Source organism: Crocodylus porosus, unplaced genomic scaffold, assembly GCF_001723895.1.
Source record: "Crocodylus porosus isolate Cpor-Errol unplaced genomic scaffold, CroPor_comp1, whole genome shotgun sequence".
NCBI lineage: Eukaryota > Metazoa > Chordata > Crocodylia > Crocodylidae > Crocodylus > Crocodylus porosus.
The window spans coordinates 74840442-74862893 of record NW_017728947.1 but is presented as its reverse complement, the minus strand read 5'-3'; the positions used below and the strand labels follow the sequence as shown (position 1 = coordinate 74862893).

Here is a 22452-nt window from a genome sequence, read left to right as displayed (position 1 = left end):
GGAAGAATAAAAAAAGTTTTATTTTAAAAAGGGGAAAAACACTTTATAAACTTACAGTGACCTTTCAGGTTGGATTCAGAGAAGCAGTCAAACCGACACTATAAGAGAATCAGGATACAATCTCAGCCTCAGCATCACTCCAATTGCATAAGAGAAGTCCCAGAAGAAAATTAATGTCAGGCAACAGCTGTGATGGTTCTGATGGCTTGTTCTTTTAGCATGTGATGCTCTACTCTCCCTTCTGTGCTGTTACCATTCGAATATCTGGAAGGGCTGTTGCATGAGAGGTGGACTGTGACAGTGGAGCCTGCTGTGTAATGAAGGTCTGGCTGGAAGCAGTGTTCTCTGGGCTGCAACAGTAAAGCACAGCAGATGAGTCAGCAATGACAGTCTTATACACCTTTACTGGCTTGTGGATCAATGCCTCTGATAAGGTGTACATTTATTCTGAATCACTTCAGTTCCCTTTCTTACTCAGGATAGTTGATTTGACTCCTGTGTTAGCTCATTACATTAAAGCTCTTAACAAATCCCATCCTTTCATTTACAAAATCTAAAATCAGTTTCTTCCCATGGTGAAAACAGCTTTATTATCAAGGCTCTATTTTGCCTAGAGAAGCAATTTCTTTCCTGCATCTCCAAGTCACTCGCCTAAATGGTTTGGTCTGTCTGGGTGTGTCTACATGTTCATTAATGTGCTATAATTACAGCGCATTAAGTTTAGTACCTATAATGACTAGTACTAACTTAATGCGCATTAGATGAACATTTTTGAGGGGTTTATTTGTTTTTTGTGATGCTACTGCACATTAGACACAATCTAATGCACATTAGCACTCAGCATGGGGTTTGCCCACCACACTAATGTGCAATAGAATTAGTCTGTGCATTAAGCGTCTTGTGTAAATTCACTTTCATTTCCTACTTTTTTCTGTTTTCTTCAATGCCGATCCCCACAATTGAACCTCACACCCTTCCCTGCTTCAAGAAGCTACTGCCTTTCCTTGCAAAGTGAAAGAGGTCTGGCTTAAAGGAAATAAGTCACTGCTTCTCTGAATTGTACCTGGCTGTGTGGTATCCATCAATATGAAATTGTAAGTTCCAGGGAACTGTGGTGTACAACAACTCGCATACTCAAAGTGCTCTGCGCTAATACACAAGACACCCATTTTGTCACATGCCAATGATAAATTGGTACCTACTTGCCGTGGTAAATAATACAACCAGGTGTATGGTTGTATCGTGCCTGAATCTATGAAAACTAGGCTCCAAATGCAATAGGAATTGGTCCTTTTTTCACACTTCCAGCAGTAATGCTGAATAGAGAAAGTGAGAGGAAGGAGAATTTTGTATATGTATCAAGAGCATCAGAGATGTGGGTTTTATACATTTAAATAAAACAAGGCTCCTGCCCTGAGTTGCTTTGACTAGAGTGTCCTTTTAACCAACTAGAAGACTGAACTCGTCAGTCAGGGACTGTGAGCAGGAGACAGACTCCTACTGCCAGGCCCTTCTCCCCCGGGAGGCAGAGGGTAGACCACGGTCTCCCTCCAGGACAAGGGAGGACCTGGGGACCTCCCCTTCTGTCCAGCCATGGGGTTGAACCAAGGTGGTCAAGGGCCCCAGGGCCCACCACACCAAGGCCGCTGCCCCGCTGGAGCTTTGCAACAGGAACGAGCCTCTTGCAGCCCCAGCAGAGCCTGCTGAATTGCCAGCTCCCGCAAGCAACACAAAGGACACTGTAGCTACCGTCCCCACTCTCCCCAAGACCAAATGCAAAGTGTTTGCTGTGGGAGACTCCATCCTGAGGGGGACTGGGGGCAATCTGCCACCCCGAACCCTTAGCCCAGGAAGTTTGTTGCTTCCCGGGGGCCCGCATCCGTAACATTGCAGAGAAGATCCTTAAACTCCTCTAGCCCACAGACCACTATCCTATGCTCCTCATCCATGTGGACACCAGTGACATGGCTCGGAGTGCTCCTAGCCAGGTCATGGAGCGCTACAGGGATTCGGGTGCGGGGCTAAAGGGTCTGGCGGCACAGGTGGTGTTTTCTTCGATCCTCCCAGTCTCAGGCTATGGGCTGAGGAGGGAGAGGAGGATCCAAGTAGTCAACCAAAGACTGCAGCACTGGTGTCATCAGGAAGGCTTTGGCTTCCATGACCACAGTCCACTCTTTGGAGAGAGAGGCAGTGAGCTGTTGGGAAGAGATGGCCTCCACCTCTCTCCATTGGGAAGGAGGCTCTTAGCTAGACTGGCTGACCTGCTCCACCGGGCTTTAAACTAAGCCTGCCAGAGGATGAGGGGACTACTGCCACTGCCGGCCCACTGAGTGGCCCTTGCAAAGCCAGCAGACCAAGGCATATAAGGGATCCCACTCCAGCCCTGGAACAAAATGTAGGCAAGGCAAGGGCCCCTAAGGGGACACTTGCGTGTTTATACACAAATGCCAGGAGCCTGGGGAATAAACAGGAGGAATTTGTTCTCCTGCTACATGCAAATAACTATGATGTCATAGGGATAACGGAGACCTGGTAGGACTCCACCTATGACTGGACTATGGGTATAGATGGCTATACCCTGTACAGGAGGGATCGAGTGGACAAAAGGGGCAGGGGTGTAACTTTCTACGTCAAGGAAAGCTACGCGTCCCTGCAAGCTGACACTGGCACCCCCGGTGGATGACTTGAGACCCTCTGGGTTAAAATCCATGGAGAACATGGTGCAGGGGATACTATGGTGGGGGTCTACTACAGACCCCCTACCCAAAGTCAAGACCTTCACCAGGAGTTCGCCAGAAAATTGGCTGAGGCCATACAATCCCAGTGTATGGTTGTCATGGGAGACTTTAACTACCCAGACATCTCGTGGGAGGAGTGCTTGGCCAAATTCAAGTGGTCGCAAAGCTTTCCCTCATGTGTGGATGACCTCTATCTGATGCAGGAAGTCTATGGGCCAACAAGACTGGTAAAGCACTGCTCAACCTCATATTGGCAACTGGGGATGACCTAATTAGCAACCTAACAATTGAAGGGAAGCTGGGTGATAGTGATCATGAACTGATCACCTTCACCATCTGCCGTAAAGCTGGCAAGTCAGTCAGTAATACAGAAGTCCTTGACTTCAGGAAAGCAAAGTCCATCCCGTCTTGGAGGAAAGGCAGCAAAAGGGCAGAGCAGTCCCCTTGGCTCTCCAGGGAACTGGTGGACCTCGTGTGTCTTAAAAGGAAGACCTACAAAGGACAGAGGACTGGAACCGTCACCAAGGAGGAATACTCTGTTTTAGTCCGGACTTGCAGAGAGCAAATCAGGAAAGCCAAGGCTGTGACGGAACTCCAGCTAGCTACAAATATCAAGGAAAATAAAGTCTTTTTTTAGATATGGGGGGAGTTGGAGGAAAAACAAGGGCAACACTGGACCCCTGCTAAACCAGGTGGGGCAACTGACAACTGACGCCCAGGAAAAAGCAAACTTGGTAAATGGGTACTTTGGTTCAGTTTTTCACTAGGTCCATGGGACGGCCCTGCCCACTATGGGTCAGGGCTGCCTGGGTGAGGGAGATTCCTTGCCCTTCATCGAAGCTGACCTCATGAAGGAACACCTTGACAGGCTGGATACCTTCAAGTCAGCCGGCCCTGATGGGCTACACCCAAGTGTACTCAGGGAGCTGGCAAGCATCATAGTTTAGCCCCTGGCATGCATCTTTGAGAGTTCTTGGTGCTCTGGTGAAGTGCCTGATAATTGGAAGAGGGCCAATGTTGTGCCTATCTTCAAGAAAGGGAGGAAAGTAGATCCGGAAAACTACAGGCCCATCAGCCTTATCCTGGGGAAGGTCTTGGAAAAGATTTTCAAGGAGGCCATCCTTAACAAACTAGCTAAAGGCAGTATCCTGAGGGATACTCAGCATGGGTTCGTTGCGGGTAAGTCTTGCTTGACCAATCTCATTTCCTTTTATGACCAGGTGACCTATCACCTGGACAAGGGGGAAGAGATTGATGTCGTATACCTCAACTTTAGAAAAGCCTTCAATCTGGTATCCCACGATCACCTCTTGGCTAAACTGGCTAACTGCGGCCTTGATGTCACCATGATCCGCTGGCTGGGGAATTGACTCCGCGGTAGGACCCACAGGGTGGTGGTCAATGGAAGCCAATTGTCTTGGTGAACTGTGACCAGTGGGGTCCCTCAAGGCTCTGTCCTAGGGTCTATACCGTTCAACATCTTCATCAATGATGTGGACATTGGTGTCAGAAGCGGACTGGCCAAGTTCACCAAGGACACCAAACTCTGGGGTAAAGCATCCACATCTGAGGATAGGAGGGTGATCCAGGCAGATCTGGACAGACTCAAGAAATGCACAGATGAGAACCTGATGGTGTTCAACACCGAAAAATTCAAGGTTCTCCACCTTGGGAGGAAAAACCTGCACCATGCTTATAGGCTCGGTAGTGCTACGCTGGTTAGCACTACAGATGAAAGGGACTTAGGGGGTCATGGTTGACCACAAGATGAACATGAGCCTTCAGTGTGATGCTGCAGCTAGTAAAGCGAGCAAAACACTGGCTTGCATCCATAGATGCTTCTCAAGCAGATCCCAGGACGTCATTCTTCTGCTGTACTCAGCCTTGGTGAGGCCACAGCTGGAGCACTGTGTCCAGTTTTGGGCTCCACAATTCAAAAAGGATGTGGAGAAGCTTGACAGGGTGCAGAGGAGAGCCACACACATGATCAGAGGTCAGGAAAATAGACCTTATGATGAGAGGCTGAGAGCAATGGGGCTATTCAGCCTGGAAAAGTGCAGGCTCAGGCGTGATCTGGTGGCCACCTATAAGTTTATCAGGAGTGCTCACCAGGATCTGGGGGAACATCTGTTCACCAGAACCCCCCCAACGGGTGACAAGATCAAACAGTCACAAACTCCACTGTGACCGATTCAGGCTGGACATAAGAAAGAACTTCTTCACTGTCAGAGCCCCCAAGGTTTGGAATAGACTGCCGCTGGAGGCGGTTCAAGCATCCACTTTGAACGCCTTCAAGACATATTTGGATGGTTATCTTGCTGGGATCCTATGATCCCTGCTGACTTCGGGCCCCTGGGGCAGGGGGCTGGATGTGATGATCCTCTGGGGTCCCTTCCAGCTCAAATGTCTATGAAATCTATGAAATCTATGAAACTCCACCCTGTCACAACATACCTGGTGACATAGATAGCAATGACATCCAAACTTGATAGCCACAACTCCAATGCAGGAAGGAAGCAAAATTAATTTCTTTGACTTTCAGCAATGTCTACATGCAGACTCACCAACATAAACCTTCACTCTAATCAAATGTTTTTATATCAAGCTAAGAGCGAGAGCTTGTTGTTATATTGTGGTTTGCATCTCGGGGGGGAGGGGAAGGGGAGGTGCTCAGACAAAGGAGTACCTAGATAGAGTGATTAAAAAATGTAGCATTTTACCCAGCCTTGTCTCTTTTTCCAGCACTAGTAATAACAGCAGCTGGAGCCAAAGGGACCAAAACTTGTTTGCCTTTTCTGTGAGGAAGAAACAAAAACATGAGACATCTTAGTTAAGCATGGCCTGTGCTAAGAAGCTTCTATTCCACAGTCATCTCTCTAACACAAATAGCAACAAGTGTCCTGATCTGCTGCCAAGGCATTTGTGCCACTGCAGTGTCCTGTGTACTTCACTAAATTAAATCTAAACTATCATAATATGTTTTGCTGATGAAGATTTCCCCCTTAGTAAGAAGTGAATGAGAGCTCAGGTAGAAAAGAGAGTTACATGCAGAGTTCAGGGTCGAAGTGCAGCAGCTTCTGTTTTGCTGCCCAGTTCGAATCACAGGCATATAGGGATAGCTGTTCCAACTCCTATTTATAGACGCTGGATTATCTCCACTGCTTAGCAGCTGTGAACACTTGAGTTACAGTCACTGAAGTTAGAAACTGACTAAACAATTAGCTCACTAAATTCATTCTTCTCCCGCTCCCTGGAACAGATATTTGTTTCTCTCACATATATATAATTTTAAACTGATTTTAGTCTAAAACAACACGAAATAAGCCAAAAATGAGAGTTTCTGGTTTTCTAATTAGCAGATGTGTCAATAAAGCATGAGAAATTGCATAGAATACAGTGTCTCCCCAAATGAGATAAACATGAAATATATGATATCTGAAACAATATGCATAGTCACTACCTACATTAAATATGCACACAATTAATCTTCATTGATATAATAATGTGGCTAAGTATTTCAAGAAATGAGCTCTAAGAATGAGAATTTTATTCCTATGCCAGCCCTAACATCCTCATATTGTACATACAATTGTGTACACACATGCACACCTGTGTGAAAGTTATGTGAATTTAAATTTAAGAGTTTGTATATGCATTTTCCTCAGGTTTTTGTACTTATAAATCCAGAACATACTTCATTTTGTCGATGGGACACTTTTGTAATTATCTGTACAAATTATTTAAATTGCTTGCTAAAAAAAACAACCCTAGTTACTAGTTGACCACTGTAAATAAAATTAATTCCATTATATTGGTCTAAATGGATTCTTTAACCTCTTGACTAGTATAGCTATTTTTTTTCTCTTCAGAGACACTAATGCTGATATACAAATAGATCAACCTAGTCAGACCAAAATTAGGAAGGCCTCTTTTCCAAATTGAACAAAAATAACTCTGCCACAAACTGCATGATAACTATATAGGCTAGATTCTGAATTTTCTTGGATTCCTCCACTCTAGATCTATCACTATCCCATTCTGGATTCCATAACAGGAGATCTCTGCAGTCAGCTCTTAAAGAAATAGAGCATTACCGTTGATTCAAGGCATTAATTTTTGCAAACAGTGCCCTCAGAACACATTCCTTCTGTTCCCAGGTCAGCTCACTGATATCGACCTTCTCTAACTGGGTATCTGTCCTGCAAAATTCAAGAGAAGATAAATGCTATTAGGAAAAAAAAACCAAACAAAGGAAAGCCCTTAGTAATACCCATGACATATCCTGCAATTTCTGCACACATAAAAAGGGGATTTTCAATCCACATTGCGAAATCCCTGCATTTTTTTAAATGTCCCTCAGCTGCTCAATGATATGTAGGCACAGAACATAATCTTGGACTGTTAGGAGATGGACTGCTTAATCAATCTTCCCAACTTCCAATGTCCTTCATTCTCTAAATTGGTAGGGTGGGACAATGGTTCAGGAACACAGCAGCAGTTGCCACCTTAGATCAGACCTTGTCTGGTATCCTTTCTCTGATAGTGGCCAGTATAGGATGCTTTTGAAAACGGGCAAAAAATCCCATAGTAGTCAGCTATGAAATGCCAGACTCTGGAGGACAGTTCCTTTGAAGTCCTCATAAATTAGACTTAAATTCTGAAGCCCAAGAGTTTGCATCTTATCTGTGTGAGTGTGTGTTTTTACTCACCACTGTAACTGTAGATGTTTTCATTATCCACATATAATTCTAAGGCTTTGTTAATCCTATTAAATTATTAATTTTAATTATACTTCGTAGCAGTGAGTTTCATATTGTACATTCTGTGTAAGAAAGCCTTTTTTTAATCAGTGTTAAGCATGTCACCTTTCCCCTTGGTCTAATATTATAGCAAGGTAAAATGAGCACATAATTTACTTTCTATCATTATTCATCATACTATTTACCTCTCTCAAATCCCCCCTTGTTTATCTTTACTTTAAAACAAACAACCTCAGTCTTTTCCCTCATTTGTGTGTGGAAGTCTCTGCAGATCTCTAATCACTTGTATCTTTTTGAACTCCTGCTATTTCTGCTGTATTTCTGTGAGATTGGGTGCCCAAAACTAAACACAGCAGTCCAGAAGACAGCACACCACTGATTACATTATAGAATATTGTGTTACTTCCCCCCTCATTCTTTATGCATTTTAACATTTTGTTTACTTTTTCTGCCCACTGCTACACATAAAACAGGGCTTTTAACCAGGAATGAGATATAGAGCCTTTGCTTGTCAATTAATCTGCAGCATGCTTGACCTAAATTTTCAGACAAAGCACTTATATTTGCCTGCAATGTAATGGAAATTTTCATAATCCTATAGCACTTTTAAACAAGTTGTTTAGTTAAACAGATTTAAAAGTACAAAAAAATCAGTAGAATAACTTGGGCATTACTGTCTTTGACATTATATTACATTTATTTCATAAGATTTGCCACATTTTCTGTTTTTGATATATCTAAATTTTTTGTCTAGACTATGTAGAACTGCATTGTAGAAATCAAGGGGAAGCTGGAGGTTTTGTAAGGGGAAGGATGAAATTGGAACTTTTGACATGAGAGGCACAAGAGACTGGACGTTAATTGGAAGTTTCTGTTACCATTATCAGCAGGAAAATAAATAATGTTGGTATTTTAACTGTCCTTTTCAGGTTAGTGCGCCATTGGAATGAATAAGTCAATCCCTCCCAGAGCTATTCTTCCAAACTAACTGCAGACTCAAGAAGACATTACTACATTGGTTTTACTCTGGACACATTTGCAAAAATGTCTGCATAAGCAAGAAGGCTAGATATGCATTATTTGTAGAAGAAAGTCTTATGTTCTGAAGTTCTATTACATAGCAAAGACCAAATTCCACATCAAATTCTGCAGCCACAGAGTTGTGAAATATACAGAGCCCTATGTCTAGCTTATCATTTTGAATTTGATCCAGGATAGTAATAGAAAAAAGTGATAGCTTGATTGAAACGACTTGGCCTTTTTCTAGGTGACAGGTTTCCAAATCAAAAGTGGCATTAATTAACCATCAGAAATATTACCAAGGACTATGGTAAATGAGTTATAGAGACAAAACTTCTCTTTGGTTTTCAAATAGCTAAGAAAAGGTTTGGGGCACTCTAGTAGCATCATGTGGGAGAAGTTTGTACTTCACTGTTCATACAGTACTTATTCTATGGTTTGATACTACTTTAACTATATAATATATGGAACTTTACATTGATCCAGGCATGTAATTCCATGTCACCTTATCTGATATGGTTAGGAGATTAGTATTCCAATATGTCTGGAAACATACTGGACTATATACAACCACACTAAGGCAAATAATGCCTATGAAGAAAATTAAGAAGGCCTGCCACATCACATAAAGCTGCTTGTTCTACTGGCTGGAAACAGAGAATCCACACCTCAGTTCAGTCAGCAAATGCAGGAGCAAGTATTGTAGTGTCTTTTCTCTTGCCTCTAAGTTTAAGGAAGCTACAGAGCCAGGCATCTTCCGCATCCAGTCTTAACCAGGTAGCATGAATTACAGGGAAAACTGAGAATTTAATTATAACCAAGGAAGGAACTTGTAACCCAGAAAAGCAATACAGCACAAAGATTTATATATCAAATACTGAGAAGGAAGCATGGAAAATTTGGAAACTGTTTTATATAAGTACTTGTCAATAGTTCATACCTCTCACAAGAGACACTCACAATTTTCTACCTTTTATTGTACTTTTGCTGGCTATTGCTGGCCTGCCAGGGTCTGGCAATGGATCCCACTTTAAGTCTAGCTAAGGAAAGCCTTGGTCCTACCTTTCTGCATACTGCTCCCTCCATTAGATGGAGAAAAGAATCAGTTGCAGATCCAGGTACTTACTACTAAGTGTTCACTCTTCAAAAATGTGTGGGTAACCCTGCCCTATGAAGCCAGAGGACTTTAGTATCTGGGGCTATTAATGTACTATTGCCCTGAATCTCTCCTTTCTTTTGTGTTTTTCAGAGATGCAGCAGTCCTGACACTTCCATACCTGTCCTATGGAATCTGCAGTATCCTTGCTGAACATCTTCCCTCCTTACAACTATAGCAGCCTCCTTAAATATTCCTAATCTGGGTAAGATTATTGCATATAAATTTTTTAGGCTCAGACCTATAGAAGGGTTGGAAGGGACCTTGAAGGTCTTCTAATCCAACCTCCTGCACAAATGCAGGATTTGCTAGGTTCAATTCCTGTGAACCAGGGGAATGGGCAAAATGGTTTCTATTGTTTCAGTCCATGTACCATTTTTCTGCCTTCCATGGATCGCTGTACATGTAATTTGTGCTATTGAGGTGGCTCTTAAATGTTCTGATGTTAGGGTACTCTTCTTTCCCTGCAAATGCCGCCATCATTTTCCTCTGATAGGCAGCCTGGGCCAACTGCCTGCAACGCTTCCTGCTGGTTATGATCTCACGCTTCACCTGTTCCAGAGCTTCTAGGAAGAACCTTTCCACCTCAGTCCTTTCATCCAAGATGTTCTTGGCCAGTTTTTTCACTCGGTTCATCTCCCGATCCTTCATCTCCAGCAGTTGCTGCAGCTTGTTAACCTCGACCATACCTGCTTGGTTCTCCACTAAGGCCTGATGCTGTGTTTTCTGAATTTCCGTTTCAAACTCTCTGGTCATGTGATGTAGGGCTGTCTCCAGCTTCTCTACCTTGTGCTGCAAATCCTGGATCTGGGCTTTCTGCTGAGTTATTTGCAGGATCTTTTCCTGAACCAAACTATCATTTGTTTCCTAAAGAACAAGAGAAAAGTATTTGGATTTTTATCTTAGTCACCCCAAACTCTTAGATTTCTTCTGACAGTGGCAGCACATGATTTACATCAGCATGGTAGATACTCTGGTGCCATCACACACTGGAAAGCAAGTAGTAATCTGGGCCCTGGACTCTGCTTATGAGAGATACAAGTGGAAGACTGTCTTAACTGAACACTTGCCATTGCATACTTACAGCACATGGAACTGCCCAGAGAGGACACCATAGGAAACCTTTTCTCCTTCCCCTTCACAATTGGCAGAACAGAATAAGAGCCTGTTATTTCTTCACACAACTTTCAACTCCCTTAAATTGTGGAAGTGTCTGATGGGGAAGATGTTAGTGCCAGTGAACTAGAATCTCTATCCAGGCTTGGATTTCAAGGGGTTCTTTCTGGGGGAGCCTGAAATAAAATTAGAAACCAGACCAGGAACCTTCTCCTGCAAGAGAAGAGCCTTGTCCTCCTCCAGCTGCTTCTTGATTTTTTGTAGCTCTTCTGACTCCTTCAGGTGGTAAGCAAGAGCCTCGTGAAGACGAACATTCTCCTTGAACACAGCTCTTCCAGTGCTGTTCAACTGCCTGAACAAAGGAAACAAAGAATTTTCCTCAAATTTATTTTGTTTTTCATGTATTAACATCAACACTTCAACGTCCTAATTCAAGATTAAAATTAGTTCATGAACTTTTTTTAGGCTGTGTCAAGTGATATAGCTTTTCTTCCACCACTGGGAGTAGACAAGACAAGGGGGGGGATCATGAGAGTATCACTGAGACATTGCTAAGTCACATACTTATATAGGTATGTCAGGGTGGTGATGGTGACTGTTTTAAAGTCCAAAAGATCCTTTACCATTTTGTACCCCTCCCCTCAACTGCCCCCCCCGGCCCTGCTCAGTACTGTGATGTGGGCAGCATGGCAGTTACTTCTAAGGAAGAAGGGCAGTTATTTCTAAGAAAAAGTGTTGCAGTGGCTCTGTGACTTCTCTTTGTAACTGGGGAACAAAGAAAGCAAGTGGCTCTTACATAATTGCCTCATGGTGGGCTCTCTCTGCCAGAATTACTATCCTCTTCTCAGCATCTCTTTCTAGTCTTTGCTGAAAGGGAGAAATACAGACTTAAACCCTTGTCACTGCTACAATCACACACAGAGCAGTTTTCTGAAATTGGGATTAAATGGCCCCTGGCATAAGCCTGTGTCCTAGGAGCAGTGAGTGGTGACTAGTCTGAAGCCCTGAATCCCCCTTGCTCCATGTGAGAGTAGGGAAAGAGTGGTGGTGATATGATCTCTCAGGGATTCTGACGCTTTATTTCTTTCTCTGGAAAACTGTTGCCAGTTCCTAAATTATCTCATCATATTTTGAGAGATGTGAAGGATCATAAAACTCTCATCAAAGAATGGCCAAAGCTACAAAAGTCTGAGCCAAGAGACAAATTCATATTGCTTTAATCAAAGGAAGTATACCTTTTCCTCAAGAAACTTCTTTTCTAGCCTTCCAATTATCTCCTGATGTTCCCTGTTTGAAATCTGCATACTTTCTTTTATCTAGGATTTAAAAGAAAAAACCTTTAACAAAGGTGTAGTCTTTCAGCCTTCTACATAAAAATGTAAATGAAATTTACTAAAAAGCTCTTCCCTTTCTTTCTTTTACTGTCCACTTTGTTGTCAGATCCTTGCATAATTTCTGTTACTAACTACCGAACATCTTTTGAATTAAGCTGTATTTTTATTTCTTTTCCATAGTTTACCTGCTCTTATATTTTCACATCACTGGCAAGCTTCTTTAACATATTCTCCATTATCTGTTAATAAATATCCAGAACACAGCACAGAACTCTTCCTAGTTTTGGTTAAACTCCTCCCACTCAATTGGTCATTTATATCCAAAGCCCAGAAATCAGTACATAAGAATGTATTTCATATCTTACTTTAAAAAATGCTTTTATTATTTGTACTGCGGTACTTCAGTTATAGATCAGGGCCTCTGGGTGCTATACAAATATATCTCAAAAGACAGTCCCTGCCCTGAAGACTGTACAAACTAAGTGACTTACTTGATGATACTACCTCTGTATTCCACTTGTGGCAGCACTGGTTACTGTAAAATCTATTAAGTAACATTTATAAACCTATGTTATTTATAGCCCAAACACTGGGCTCCCCGCATATATCCCTGAGGAGAACACGTAGCAGCAGGCCCTGGAGTCCTTGTCTTGTACAGATATATCTGAATCAACTAATGGCAATGCAAACTTACCTTGTGACATGCTTTGAGATCTATGCAACCCCCCTCCCCACAACTATGGGTCTGATGTATGTTGTACAATATATTATAATTAATTATGCTTGGATCTGACTCTCTGATTTGAACACTTGCTATATTTGTCCCCAGCACTGAGGCTAACTAGATGTTTCATAGCAATTTGTCCACTTTTGTACTGGTAGCAGGGGATGCTGAAGAAGCCACCCAGCTGAAGCTGAAAATAAATATGTTTTAACCAGCCAAGTCTAAGAAATAAAATATTTTTTCTAGTTCAAGGGTACTTATGAGTTTTTATAGCCCACCCAACAAGCTCTGGAACTTGTAACTTGCTGACCTACCAGTTTTCTCAGCTTATGGAAAAGTCTAACACAGTGATGTTCAACCTTTGACCTGCAGAGCATGTAATCTGACCTGTGAGACATCTCACAAGCCCAGAAATTTGATGGCAGGAGAGCAGTATCAGCATTAATTGCTCCCAGAGCCATGGCAATTAATGCTGCCATCCCTCCCCTTTTGCCAAATCTCTAGGCCTGTGTGGAGCCCTTTAGCCAGATGATATGGCCCCATGTCATGTACCTGATTATGCCAATGCACACTTAGGCTGCAGCCAGGGTTGATTGGTACACAGGGTTGATTTCCTGCATAGGGTCACAATGCGGACAGATTTGGTACCCAGGATGATGCTGGCTTGTCAGACTGCACACAGACTGATGCTGCATACTGACAGCCCACTGGATCAGGCCTGTGGATCAAACCCACAGGGATAATCTGACCTGTAGACCAGCCCTACACTCTTCATCCAGCTTGAGGGGCTAAAGACATTGAGCACCACGGTTGAACATATAATCTATTTGTATCTTATATTCTGTTCCTGTCAGCCAGTCCCCACCCTGTTAAAGTGGCAGAATCAATTCTACATAAAGCATTACAATCAAAGTTCTAAGGAGTATGTGTTTAGGACTTGCACATGTTATAGTGATGAATGAGCAATCTTTATTGAGCTTTTTTTTGTATGGGATGTCATGAAACCATCTAAAGTTAACATTTATGGCAAACTTACATCTTCTAATTCTTTCTCCATATGTGCTTTCTTCTTGCGAAATTCCCTTATAACTTTCAATTCTCCTTGAATTAAACTGATCTCTCTGGCCTTTTTGTGGAATCTTTCTTCCAGTTCTTTTAACTGATTGGAGTAATATTCTGTCTGCAGATAAAAGGTTCTCAGTAAAAGAAGAACAAGACAAAGCTAGGGCAACCCATCAGCAAGAAACAGACAACCAATGAAAATGAAGGGCTAGCACCAACCTGATATGCAAAGTTTAAAACTACATGGAATTATAATGAGAAGGAAAATAAAAAAATAAGTTGAACAGTATCAACAAAATAGAGAGCTTAGAAAATAATGTTAGGTTTAGAGCTGTCTTTTAATAACAGGCCAGTTTGCTGCCTGTTCTTTGCTGCTTCGAATTTGAGGCTCCTTTAGGACCTCTCTTCATGCAATTTTTTAATTTAAGATGTGGATTATCAGACTTCTGTAGTCAGGGTTTGTGGGTAGATGCAGTCTGGTAAACAATAACTTCTCATTGTAATGGACTGAAAATCTACCCAGTGATGGGCTTGGGCTATCAACAAGGGAAAACCAGAACAGAAATCAATTAATTCTTATTTTGCTGGAAATGAGGAAGGTTTCTGTTCTGTCGCTACCCACATCCCTCTCTTTCTGGGTATTATTGCTAATATCTATTACAAAGATGCTACCAGTTAGGAAGCCCTGGTATAGCCCCTGCACTTCCTTTTTGAACACCTTTTCATGAAAGGTGTTTTACCTCAAATCCTTTAATATATCTTCATCTAACTTGTTTATCATCCTCAGATCAAAACCAGTGCTCAGCCTGTTGTGAGAGCCAATGTGCTTAGGGGAAAATGTTCACACACCAGCTTCTCACTCTCTTCTTGGGCTTGCTGCTTCAAATCAGTTAGCTGCTGCTTCAGTTTATCAATCTGTAGAAGATAAAAATCAAGGAATCATCATCACAGATAAAACTCTCCCCATTTGCTTTTGTCTCCTAAAACCACTTTATGGGATTGTACCAAGGAAAAGGTAACACAATAAAAAAGCTCCTTTATGTATAGTGTCAGAGGTTAGGTTAAACAGACACTCTTCAGTTGGATTAAATGTACAAAACAATCACGGACTTCAGACCAAAACCAAGACACATAACAAAGATACCTAGGAAGCTTCTCACAAATTAAATGGGTGGAGGGATTTATTATATGTTGTTTTGGGTAGGGGTATGTGTCTATGAGAGACAAACAAAAAAAATACAGAAGCAGATGAAAAAAGGAAGCAGAAAAAACAGACACAGCCACATGACCCAAAATGAACCCCTGAGACAGAGCTTGGAGATGTTAAGCAAGGAAACTGTCTCCTATTATTTGATTCCTCCTTTATTCAAGGAAACATCTGCTTTTGTACATTTTTTGGAAATGAACAGCAACTGTCATCACATTCTCCTAACTGGAAAAATTTGCAGGAACCCACATTTTTGGCTGGCTGCTTGGATCAAAACAAGGAACAGTAAGATTGAAGTGAAAGAGCTCTGGATGAAGCAAATGACAGCAGTAAGGGAGACAGTGTGGAACCTGTGTATTGACCCTATACTGATTCTTTGTTGAGGGAATTTAGGATACAGGGCACTATGGGTACAAGGGGAAGCAGAGACTCTCAAAATCTGTCCTCTAGTCTTTTGAATTGGATGTTTGGAGTTGCTGATCTTAGATCCAGATAATAATTGTTGCTGTAACAACCACATAACATTTCCTGAAGAGAACAGAAAAAACCTTTTGCTGTAACTGATATTAGTGGATCCCTGTGCAATGCTACACAGTGATGTACCACTCCTGCTCTTAACAGCAAATTTGTGTACCTACTTTTGACTCCATGTATTTGAAATATGGCCTGCAGGTGGCAGAAGGGGCTTGGTATTCCAGGTTTATAAAAGGAGGCAATCCTATTAACAGGTATAGCTGTGTTAGCCTGAAGACAACTCTGGAGTCCTCTGCATTTCTTTAGGAAACTTATTCATATTTAAAGGGCTTCTCTTGACTACTTAGCATTGTTTGCAATGGCTTCTGTGCCCATGCAGTCACTTTTGAGAACTACTTCATTGCAATGGGCCACAATGGAAATGATCCAAAGAAAGCTACAGAAGGTATCTATAACAGGTGTCTTATTTCAAATATGCTCAGCTCATCACATCTGCCAGCAGCACTGGCTGAAAGCAGAGTGGGGTTGGTAAAGTGCTGCACCTTACCCCCAGTACCTGACACTGACATAGCTCCTTGGAGCAGGTGCAGACTGCCTGAGGTGTACCTTGACCGTTACTATCTAGGTTACCTTTGGCTTATCCCACTGGGTGCTACAAAAAACTCTGTGTTGTGGGAAGAATCATGAGTGTGCCATGAGAGATGGGACCTCTGGCCAACACATTTGCAGGGGCTGCAGTGGAGTCAGCAGCTCCTTCTGACCCTGCTGTATGTTCACCCATGAGACTACTGGACGGCAGAATGATCAGCCTTAGGGGGGCAGGGAGTCGATGCAGCATGTTGCCCAGGGCTGCCCAGAGCCCTGCGCGCACCTGCTTGTCTTTCTCCACGTCTTGCTTCTTGAGGAAGCTGATCACCTCCACCGTGTCCTTCTCCACCCGGCGCTGCTGCCAGGCCAGGTCCTCGTTTTTTTTGGCCAACAGGCGGGAGGCCTCGCGGTACTCGGCCCGGGAGATCTCCGTCACTTCCAGCCGGGCCTCCCATAGCGCTGCGCTGGCCTTGGCCCGATCAGCCTCCGACTCCCTGTCCACCTTCACCTCCCCCGGGGTCCCCTTCTTCGCTCTGTGGGAACAAGCAGAGGCGGGAAAGTGCGCTCCCTCGTCCCGCACCCCCACCACTCGGCTTCCCTGCCCCCATGCACCTGGCCCTGTTGCCCTGGTTACCTGCCCCCCCTTCCCCTGGTTAGTGCCCCGTCCCCTCCCTTCTGTTGCCTTGGTTACCTGCCCCCCATTTCCCTGGTTACCTGCCCCGCTTCGCACCCTTCCCTTTCGGCATCCTGCCACCCCGCAGCCGACGGGGAGCCCCCGCGCGGGGCCGTCCTCTCTGCACCCAGGGAGCAGCGCCGAGCCGCGACGCGTTGCTATGGCGACGAAGCGTTGCGGGCCGGCGACGTCACTGACCTGCGACCGTAGCGTCACCCGTTGCGCGCTGACGTGACGCGCGCACCGGCGAGATGGGGAGTCCCAGGCGCTGCGCGGAGCCGGTGAGTGGTCAAGCGCGGGCGCGTCCCCACCCCAGGCCGCGTCTGGGCTCTGGGCAGTGCAGCGGCGCCCCGCCCCTGCGGCGCAGCCCGCCCGCGTCCGAGCGCCCGGCTCCACGCGCGGTCCGCAGCCGCCTTCGAGAGCCGTGGCAGCCACTGGCCCGGGGCTCCTCCTTGCGGGCGCCACCGGCTTGTCGCTCCCGGGCGGTTTGGGGCCGGCGGCAGCTGCAGGAAGAGCGAGGGTACGGCGGTCGGAGCGGGGAAACGTGTCAGCACCTGGGCGGCGCCGCTGGACGGACTCGTTCAGAGGGGCCGGAGCTTGCCCGGGCTGCGCCTCACAAAGCAGCCTGCGGCGGCAGCTCGGGCCTCCCGGGACCGGTTAGTTCGTGCCCCGTGCAAGGGAGGGGCGCAGAATAGCCCCCGGCGCCACTCCAGGTTCGCCTCCACCCCTGCCCGGGCTCTGCTCTGCTCTGCTTTCTGCTGCTTGCCCTTGCACACCGTGGTACAGGCTGGGGACGGCTGGCTAAGCAGTAGCTCTGCAGAAAAGGACATTGGAGATTACAGTGGAGAAAAAACTGAATATGAGCTGGCAGTGTGCCCTTGTTGCCAAGAAGGCTAACAGCATACTGGGCCACATTGATAGGGGTGTTGTCAGCGGATCAAGGGAAGTGATTATTCCCCTTTATTTAGCACTAGCGAGGCCACATCTGGAGTATTGTGTCCAGTTTTGCCCCCCCCAGAAAGGACGTGGACAAATTGGAGACAGTCTGGCGGAGGGCAAGAAAAATGGTTCAGGGTCTGAGGGACACGACTTCTGAGGAGAGACTGAGGGAACTGGGTTTACTTGGTCTAGAGAAGAGGAGAGTGAGAGGGGGGGACTTAATAGTGGCTTTCAGCTACCTGAAGGGGGTTCCAAAAAGGATGGAGCTGGACTTGTTCCCAGTGGTGGTAGATGACAGAACAAGGTGCAATGGTCTGAAGCTAGAGCAAGGGAAGTTTAAGTAAATATTAGGAAAAACTCTTTGACTAGGAGGGCAGTAAGACACTGGACCAGGTTACCCAGAGTGGTTGTGGAATCTCCATCTTTGGAGGTTTTTAAGACCCAGGTAGACAAAGCCTTGGCTGGGATGATCTAACTGGGGATGGTCTTGCCCTGAGCAGGGGGTTGGACTAGATGACCTCTTGAGGTCCTTTCCAGCCCTTATTTTCTGAGATTCTCTCTGCCACTGGGCTGCCTGCTCCCTCCCCAGTCTGCCCTTTGCCACATACATAAGCTGCCCATGACTCTTGTGACACCCATGCCACAGCCTGGCCACCCCTACCCTGCTTTCTGCCAAACTTCAGACACAGCTGACTGCCTCTCTGTAGCAAACCAGAAATAATTCTTGTTCAGCTCAGAAGTCACGAACAGCTGATGCTCACCTGAACCTTTTTAACTTTTTCCAGTTGTGGTGGAATGCCAGGCTAGTGATTCTGGCACCGCTTGGGGAGCCACGGGCTTTATGGAACGGGCGAGCACGTGGCTTGTGGGGCGGGATTGAAGATAGCTTTATGACTGCCTTCGAAGTTCGCCGAGTTGGTGCATGTAGACAACTTAGAGTAAGTTGTTAGTTTTCTATAATAAGTTTGTAGGATGTCTGTTGGTTCACGGGGTTCCGGAGTAAGCCCTTGCGTTCTAACCCGATGGGCTAGGTGCGGCTGCCAACTCCTTAAGTCCCAGAACTGGTCAACAGCTCAGGGTGTTAGTGGTAGACGTTATTACGGAGTAAATATAAGGTATAGTAAAAATTTGTTTTATTCACTCACCTGGCCTCACCCTCTTACGAATAAGAGGGGAGACCGGCTGGAATGAAGTTGCAGTAAATACAAGTATAGAAAGCATAGATATGCTGTCTAAGCTACGAAGAGAGGCAGTCAAGAGGTGGAGTCTCAGATGTTTCTTCGGTTACAGCATGCCGGATACAAAGGGGGTCTGTTGGCCCACAGGGTTCACTAGCGAGCCCTTGCTTTCACCCCTTGCGGGATAGGTGCGGCTACTTACTAGTTAGTCCTAGGGCTGGTCAACAGCTTATGAACAGGATGATAGATAACAAAACTGTAACGCGGTGAATCGATGTCGATTGTTGGATTTTCGAGGCCTTGGTTTTCGCTGGGATATGCCCAGGCGGGGAGGCTGACGACTGGCTACAGGGTGATCAAGCCTGAAGGGTCGTCCAGTCGTCGTCTCTGCTACATCTTGCCTCTATGCCTCTTTATAGATGTTGGTTGGACTGCCTCTGTGACACTAACTATGATATAAGCTAAGCATACAGGGATAGAATAGTTTTCTTTTACATAATAGTTACTAGGTAGATTTTCTACATAAGTTTTGTTTCTGCAGGAATGACACTTATAGATAAGAAATGAAACTTACAAAGTACGCATGTGCAGCTTAATACAAGCGTGGGAAAATATAAAGCTTTCATTTTGATTAGAAGCCAAAACTACAAGGTTACATAAATGTGAGAGTGCCGCGCGGCAGTTATACAGAAATAAAATAAGACATTTACACCAGTCAGACAACTCACCCCTGGAAGAATAAAGGGTAAATACTTACTGGTACAGAATACAGTGGCATAGGGCGTGACTGTCCCAAACCCTTTCCTAATTTTGATGATTGTCCTGCCATGCTCTTTTGTACCCTACCAGAGGTGTCAACCCTGGCCTCCTCTCCACCTTGGCTATGCCAGGTTCATAGATATGACCTACCTGGCCAATTCAAAATCTCATGCAAAGCTTGAATCAGGCTGTTCCTGCTTTGACTGCTTCTTGAGTTAGGACTTTCTCTTGGAAAATCCCCCTCCATGTTTCATCTCTGCAACCTTTGCTGCCAGCCTTTTGCCATCGCCTACTCCCAACCTATCACCATCTACCATACATGCCAGTTCCAACCTCCTGCACCAACAACTAGAACACAAGGTACTGACCTCATTGCTCTGTAGGCTCAGTCAAAGGTTCTACAGGTATTTAGAGGGAAAAAACCCAGAAAGAACCAACTGTCTATGAAACCAGTACATCACAGGTGGCTGCACCAGGCTACCTGCAGGATGCCCACAGCAGGGCAGAACAAAGACAAAGGACATCCAGTGGTGTTGTAAAGAGCCCAAAAACCCCTACAGCTGTTTGGTCATGTGGCCGTCTTATGAGGAACATGATGTGGTTTTGGCAGATGACGCCAGCATCAAGCCATGATTTGTGACCAGCTCCACCAACGACCCTAATGAGGGGCATGGAAGTTCTCTGCAAAGCCAGGATCTGTCATCACACAGGGGCCTTGGCTAATACCCAAGCAAATCCAGAGGACACTGGCACCAAAATCATGTTGACACAACTCAAGTCACCTGGGGATTTGCTGAGTATACTGCAGTCCTTTGACAGCATCATTTTTAGAGGTCAGCAGCATGTAAGCTGGAGTACCCCAGCCTGTTTCTACTCTCCTGGGAGAGAGCTCTTTCTGGGAGCTGATCTCTTGTGTCCCTGTCTTTTTGCCTTGGTGCTTCAGACCATGCAATGGGCAGTGGAGCTGGTTCTCTGAGGCCCTGAATGACCCCACTACCATCAGGCTTGAAGTCCATTTGCTGTACACATTTTTCCCCTCTTCTTTTTTGCCTCCCCATCTGCTGCATGCTGTTGCAATGCATTTTGCTCCCTTGTTTATTGGCACTTTGTGCTCACAGTTCTCTTTATTGCTCCATGCTCCTGGTGGATGTTACCAAACCATTTATTCCATTTTGTGTGAATGTGGTTTTGTTGTTTTTTTCCATAAACACCAGTAGTTTGTTTATTCAGTGAGCTTTATTATTACTGTGTCTTCTGTACATAGATCCCAATGTGGGTCCAGCTACAGAAAAGCTCATGGTTAGAACAACTGTGCTCCTTGAGGATGTTGACTACATCTTGACCTTCCTCAAGGTAGCCAGTGAAAATTACCTTGAGTCTTCACAGCCCCTTGTCAATGCCATGGAACAATAGGTCTGGGCAGTTAGATTACCAAGAGAGCCACTAAACCACTTCCTCATATCCCTCCCTCACAGCCTTGTCCTGCCAATGTACAGAATGCAACAGGGCAGTGACCTTGTGCAAACATGATGGTCAGATACATCCAGCCAACCAACAGGCAACCTCCGGGTGGCCTTGCGCCAGCCAAAGGCACATTCTGCTCTCATCCTGCAGGTCACAATCTCAACTTCTTGGGCCACAGGAGCAGTGGGTAGTCTGGGTCACTAAGGTAAGCAGGGGCAGGGTCACACTGTTGAACTCTGCTAGGAGTGGCCAGTAAGCAGTCCTCATTTCAGCATGGAGAGCAGGACTGAACTGTGGAAAGCCTGGAGTTCTGCAAGTTGGTGGAGCAGCCAGAAGTGGCACATGTGAATCTCCCACAGTGGAATACTACAATGAAATACAGCCAAGTAATAACCTTTTTGGTGGATGTGCTCTGGGCCCTGGCTGTAGGGGCAAGAATCAGGTTGTGTGCCATTGATTGCCCTGATGCAATCAGAAAACCCCATGTGCATGAAGCCATCAGTCACCTCCTGGATATTTTAAAATTCCTGGGATGAGCAACTTCTTGAAAGCAGCTCTCCCCTTACACAGAGCAGGTCTAGCAGTAGATTTCCCCATGCTGAACTGGCTGGCTGTAGATCGGTGGCAGTCAGCAGTTGCTAAGTTCCAGATCGCAATTACCTTTTTCCTTACACTCAAAAAGACTCTCATATAGGTGGTCTGCTTCCTTTATTCTGAAGCAAGCTCTGCAGAGAATGTGGCCTTCTTTATCTTCAAGTTCTCCCAACACTACAGATAATCTCACATGTGCAGCACTACAGTCTCCCCACCTTCCTGTTTTCCCCTGCATGCAGAGTCAGTGATAAATGATTTTTAGATGATCCTAAATCCTCCTTCATGTTGATGATTTCTTCTCCCAAGAACACACAGGTACCAGGCAAAAGCATGCTGTGCAGGTCCACTGTGAACTTTTTAAGAGCTTTGTCAACCACAGCCTCTCTTGTCTAATTCCTATGAGTCACCTTGCCCAACAAATCATTTGTACAAGTGAGGATAATGAGGTAATTGTGAATATGGTGACACAATGCTCCGCATATTGCCAGAAGCAGACTGTTTTATGGTCAGCAAGTCAAGGAGCTGGAGGCAATAGGCCTCTGTGGTAATTGTATGTGGTGAGAAATGGTCCTGTTGTTGCACAAGGGGCCGTTCGAGCTCCTGGAGGCTAAGTTCCAATTTGGTCCCCAGAAGTGAGTCACACCACAAGCCACAGAGACAAAGCCT

The 22452-nt window shown here is 45.1% G+C and overlaps 2 protein-coding genes across 6 annotated transcripts in view; one reads left to right on the top strand and one right to left on the bottom strand.

The window, feature by feature from the left end:
- Position 1: 1 nt before the first annotated feature.
- Positions 2 to 17008, bottom strand: BBOF1 (basal body orientation factor 1). Of its 2 annotated transcripts, XM_019551688.1 has the most exons (11): positions 16894 to 17008; positions 16463 to 16712; positions 14760 to 14825; positions 13885 to 14028; positions 12026 to 12106; positions 11587 to 11657; positions 10998 to 11142; positions 10048 to 10541; positions 6833 to 6937; positions 5459 to 5533; positions 2 to 350 (listed from the first exon to the last, which is right to left on the bottom strand). In XM_019551688.1, exons 1-11 carry the CDS (start codon positions 16923 to 16925, stop codon positions 230 to 232), a joined length of 1584 nt encoding a protein of 527 aa, XP_019407233.1. In that variant the 5' UTR covers positions 16926 to 17008; the 3' UTR covers positions 2 to 229. The 2 variants fall into 2 exon arrangements, with proteins under 2 accessions (XP_019407233.1, XP_019407234.1); XM_019551689.1 differs by lacking the exons at positions 16463 to 16712; positions 16894 to 17008 and adding an exon at positions 16313 to 16430.
- A 66-nt stretch (positions 17009 to 17074) lies between these two features.
- The window catches only part of ENTPD5 (ectonucleoside triphosphate diphosphohydrolase 5), a 40085-nt gene continuing 34707 nt past the window's right edge, over positions 17075 to 22452 (top strand). For 2 of the 4 annotated variants that reach the window (XM_019551693.1, XM_019551692.1), the window contains exon 1: positions 19959 to 20088. In XM_019551693.1, coding sequence (XP_019407238.1) covers positions 19974 to 20088 — 115 coding nt within the window. In that variant the 5' untranslated portion in view covers positions 19959 to 19973. Of the gene's footprint in view, positions 17134 to 19716; positions 19868 to 19958; positions 20089 to 22452 lie in introns of those variants that run through there. The other 2 variants (XM_019551695.1, XM_019551694.1) reach the window with 2 other exon arrangements.

Bases quoted from the DNA above. Each gene is read 5' to 3' on its own strand.
- BBOF1 (XM_019551688.1), bottom strand. From the start codon at position 16,925: ATGCCGAAAGGGAAGGGTGCGAAGCGGGGCAG. The intron at 14,029-14,759 runs GTGTGTGAACAT...TTTTATCTGCAG, and splicing joins AAGAAGAGAGTGAGAAGCTG to ACAGAATATTACTCCAATCA. The intron at 12,107-13,884 runs GTAAGTTTGCCA...TTTAAATCCTAG, and splicing joins TGGAGAAAGAATTAGAAGAT to ATAAAAGAAAGTATGCAGAT.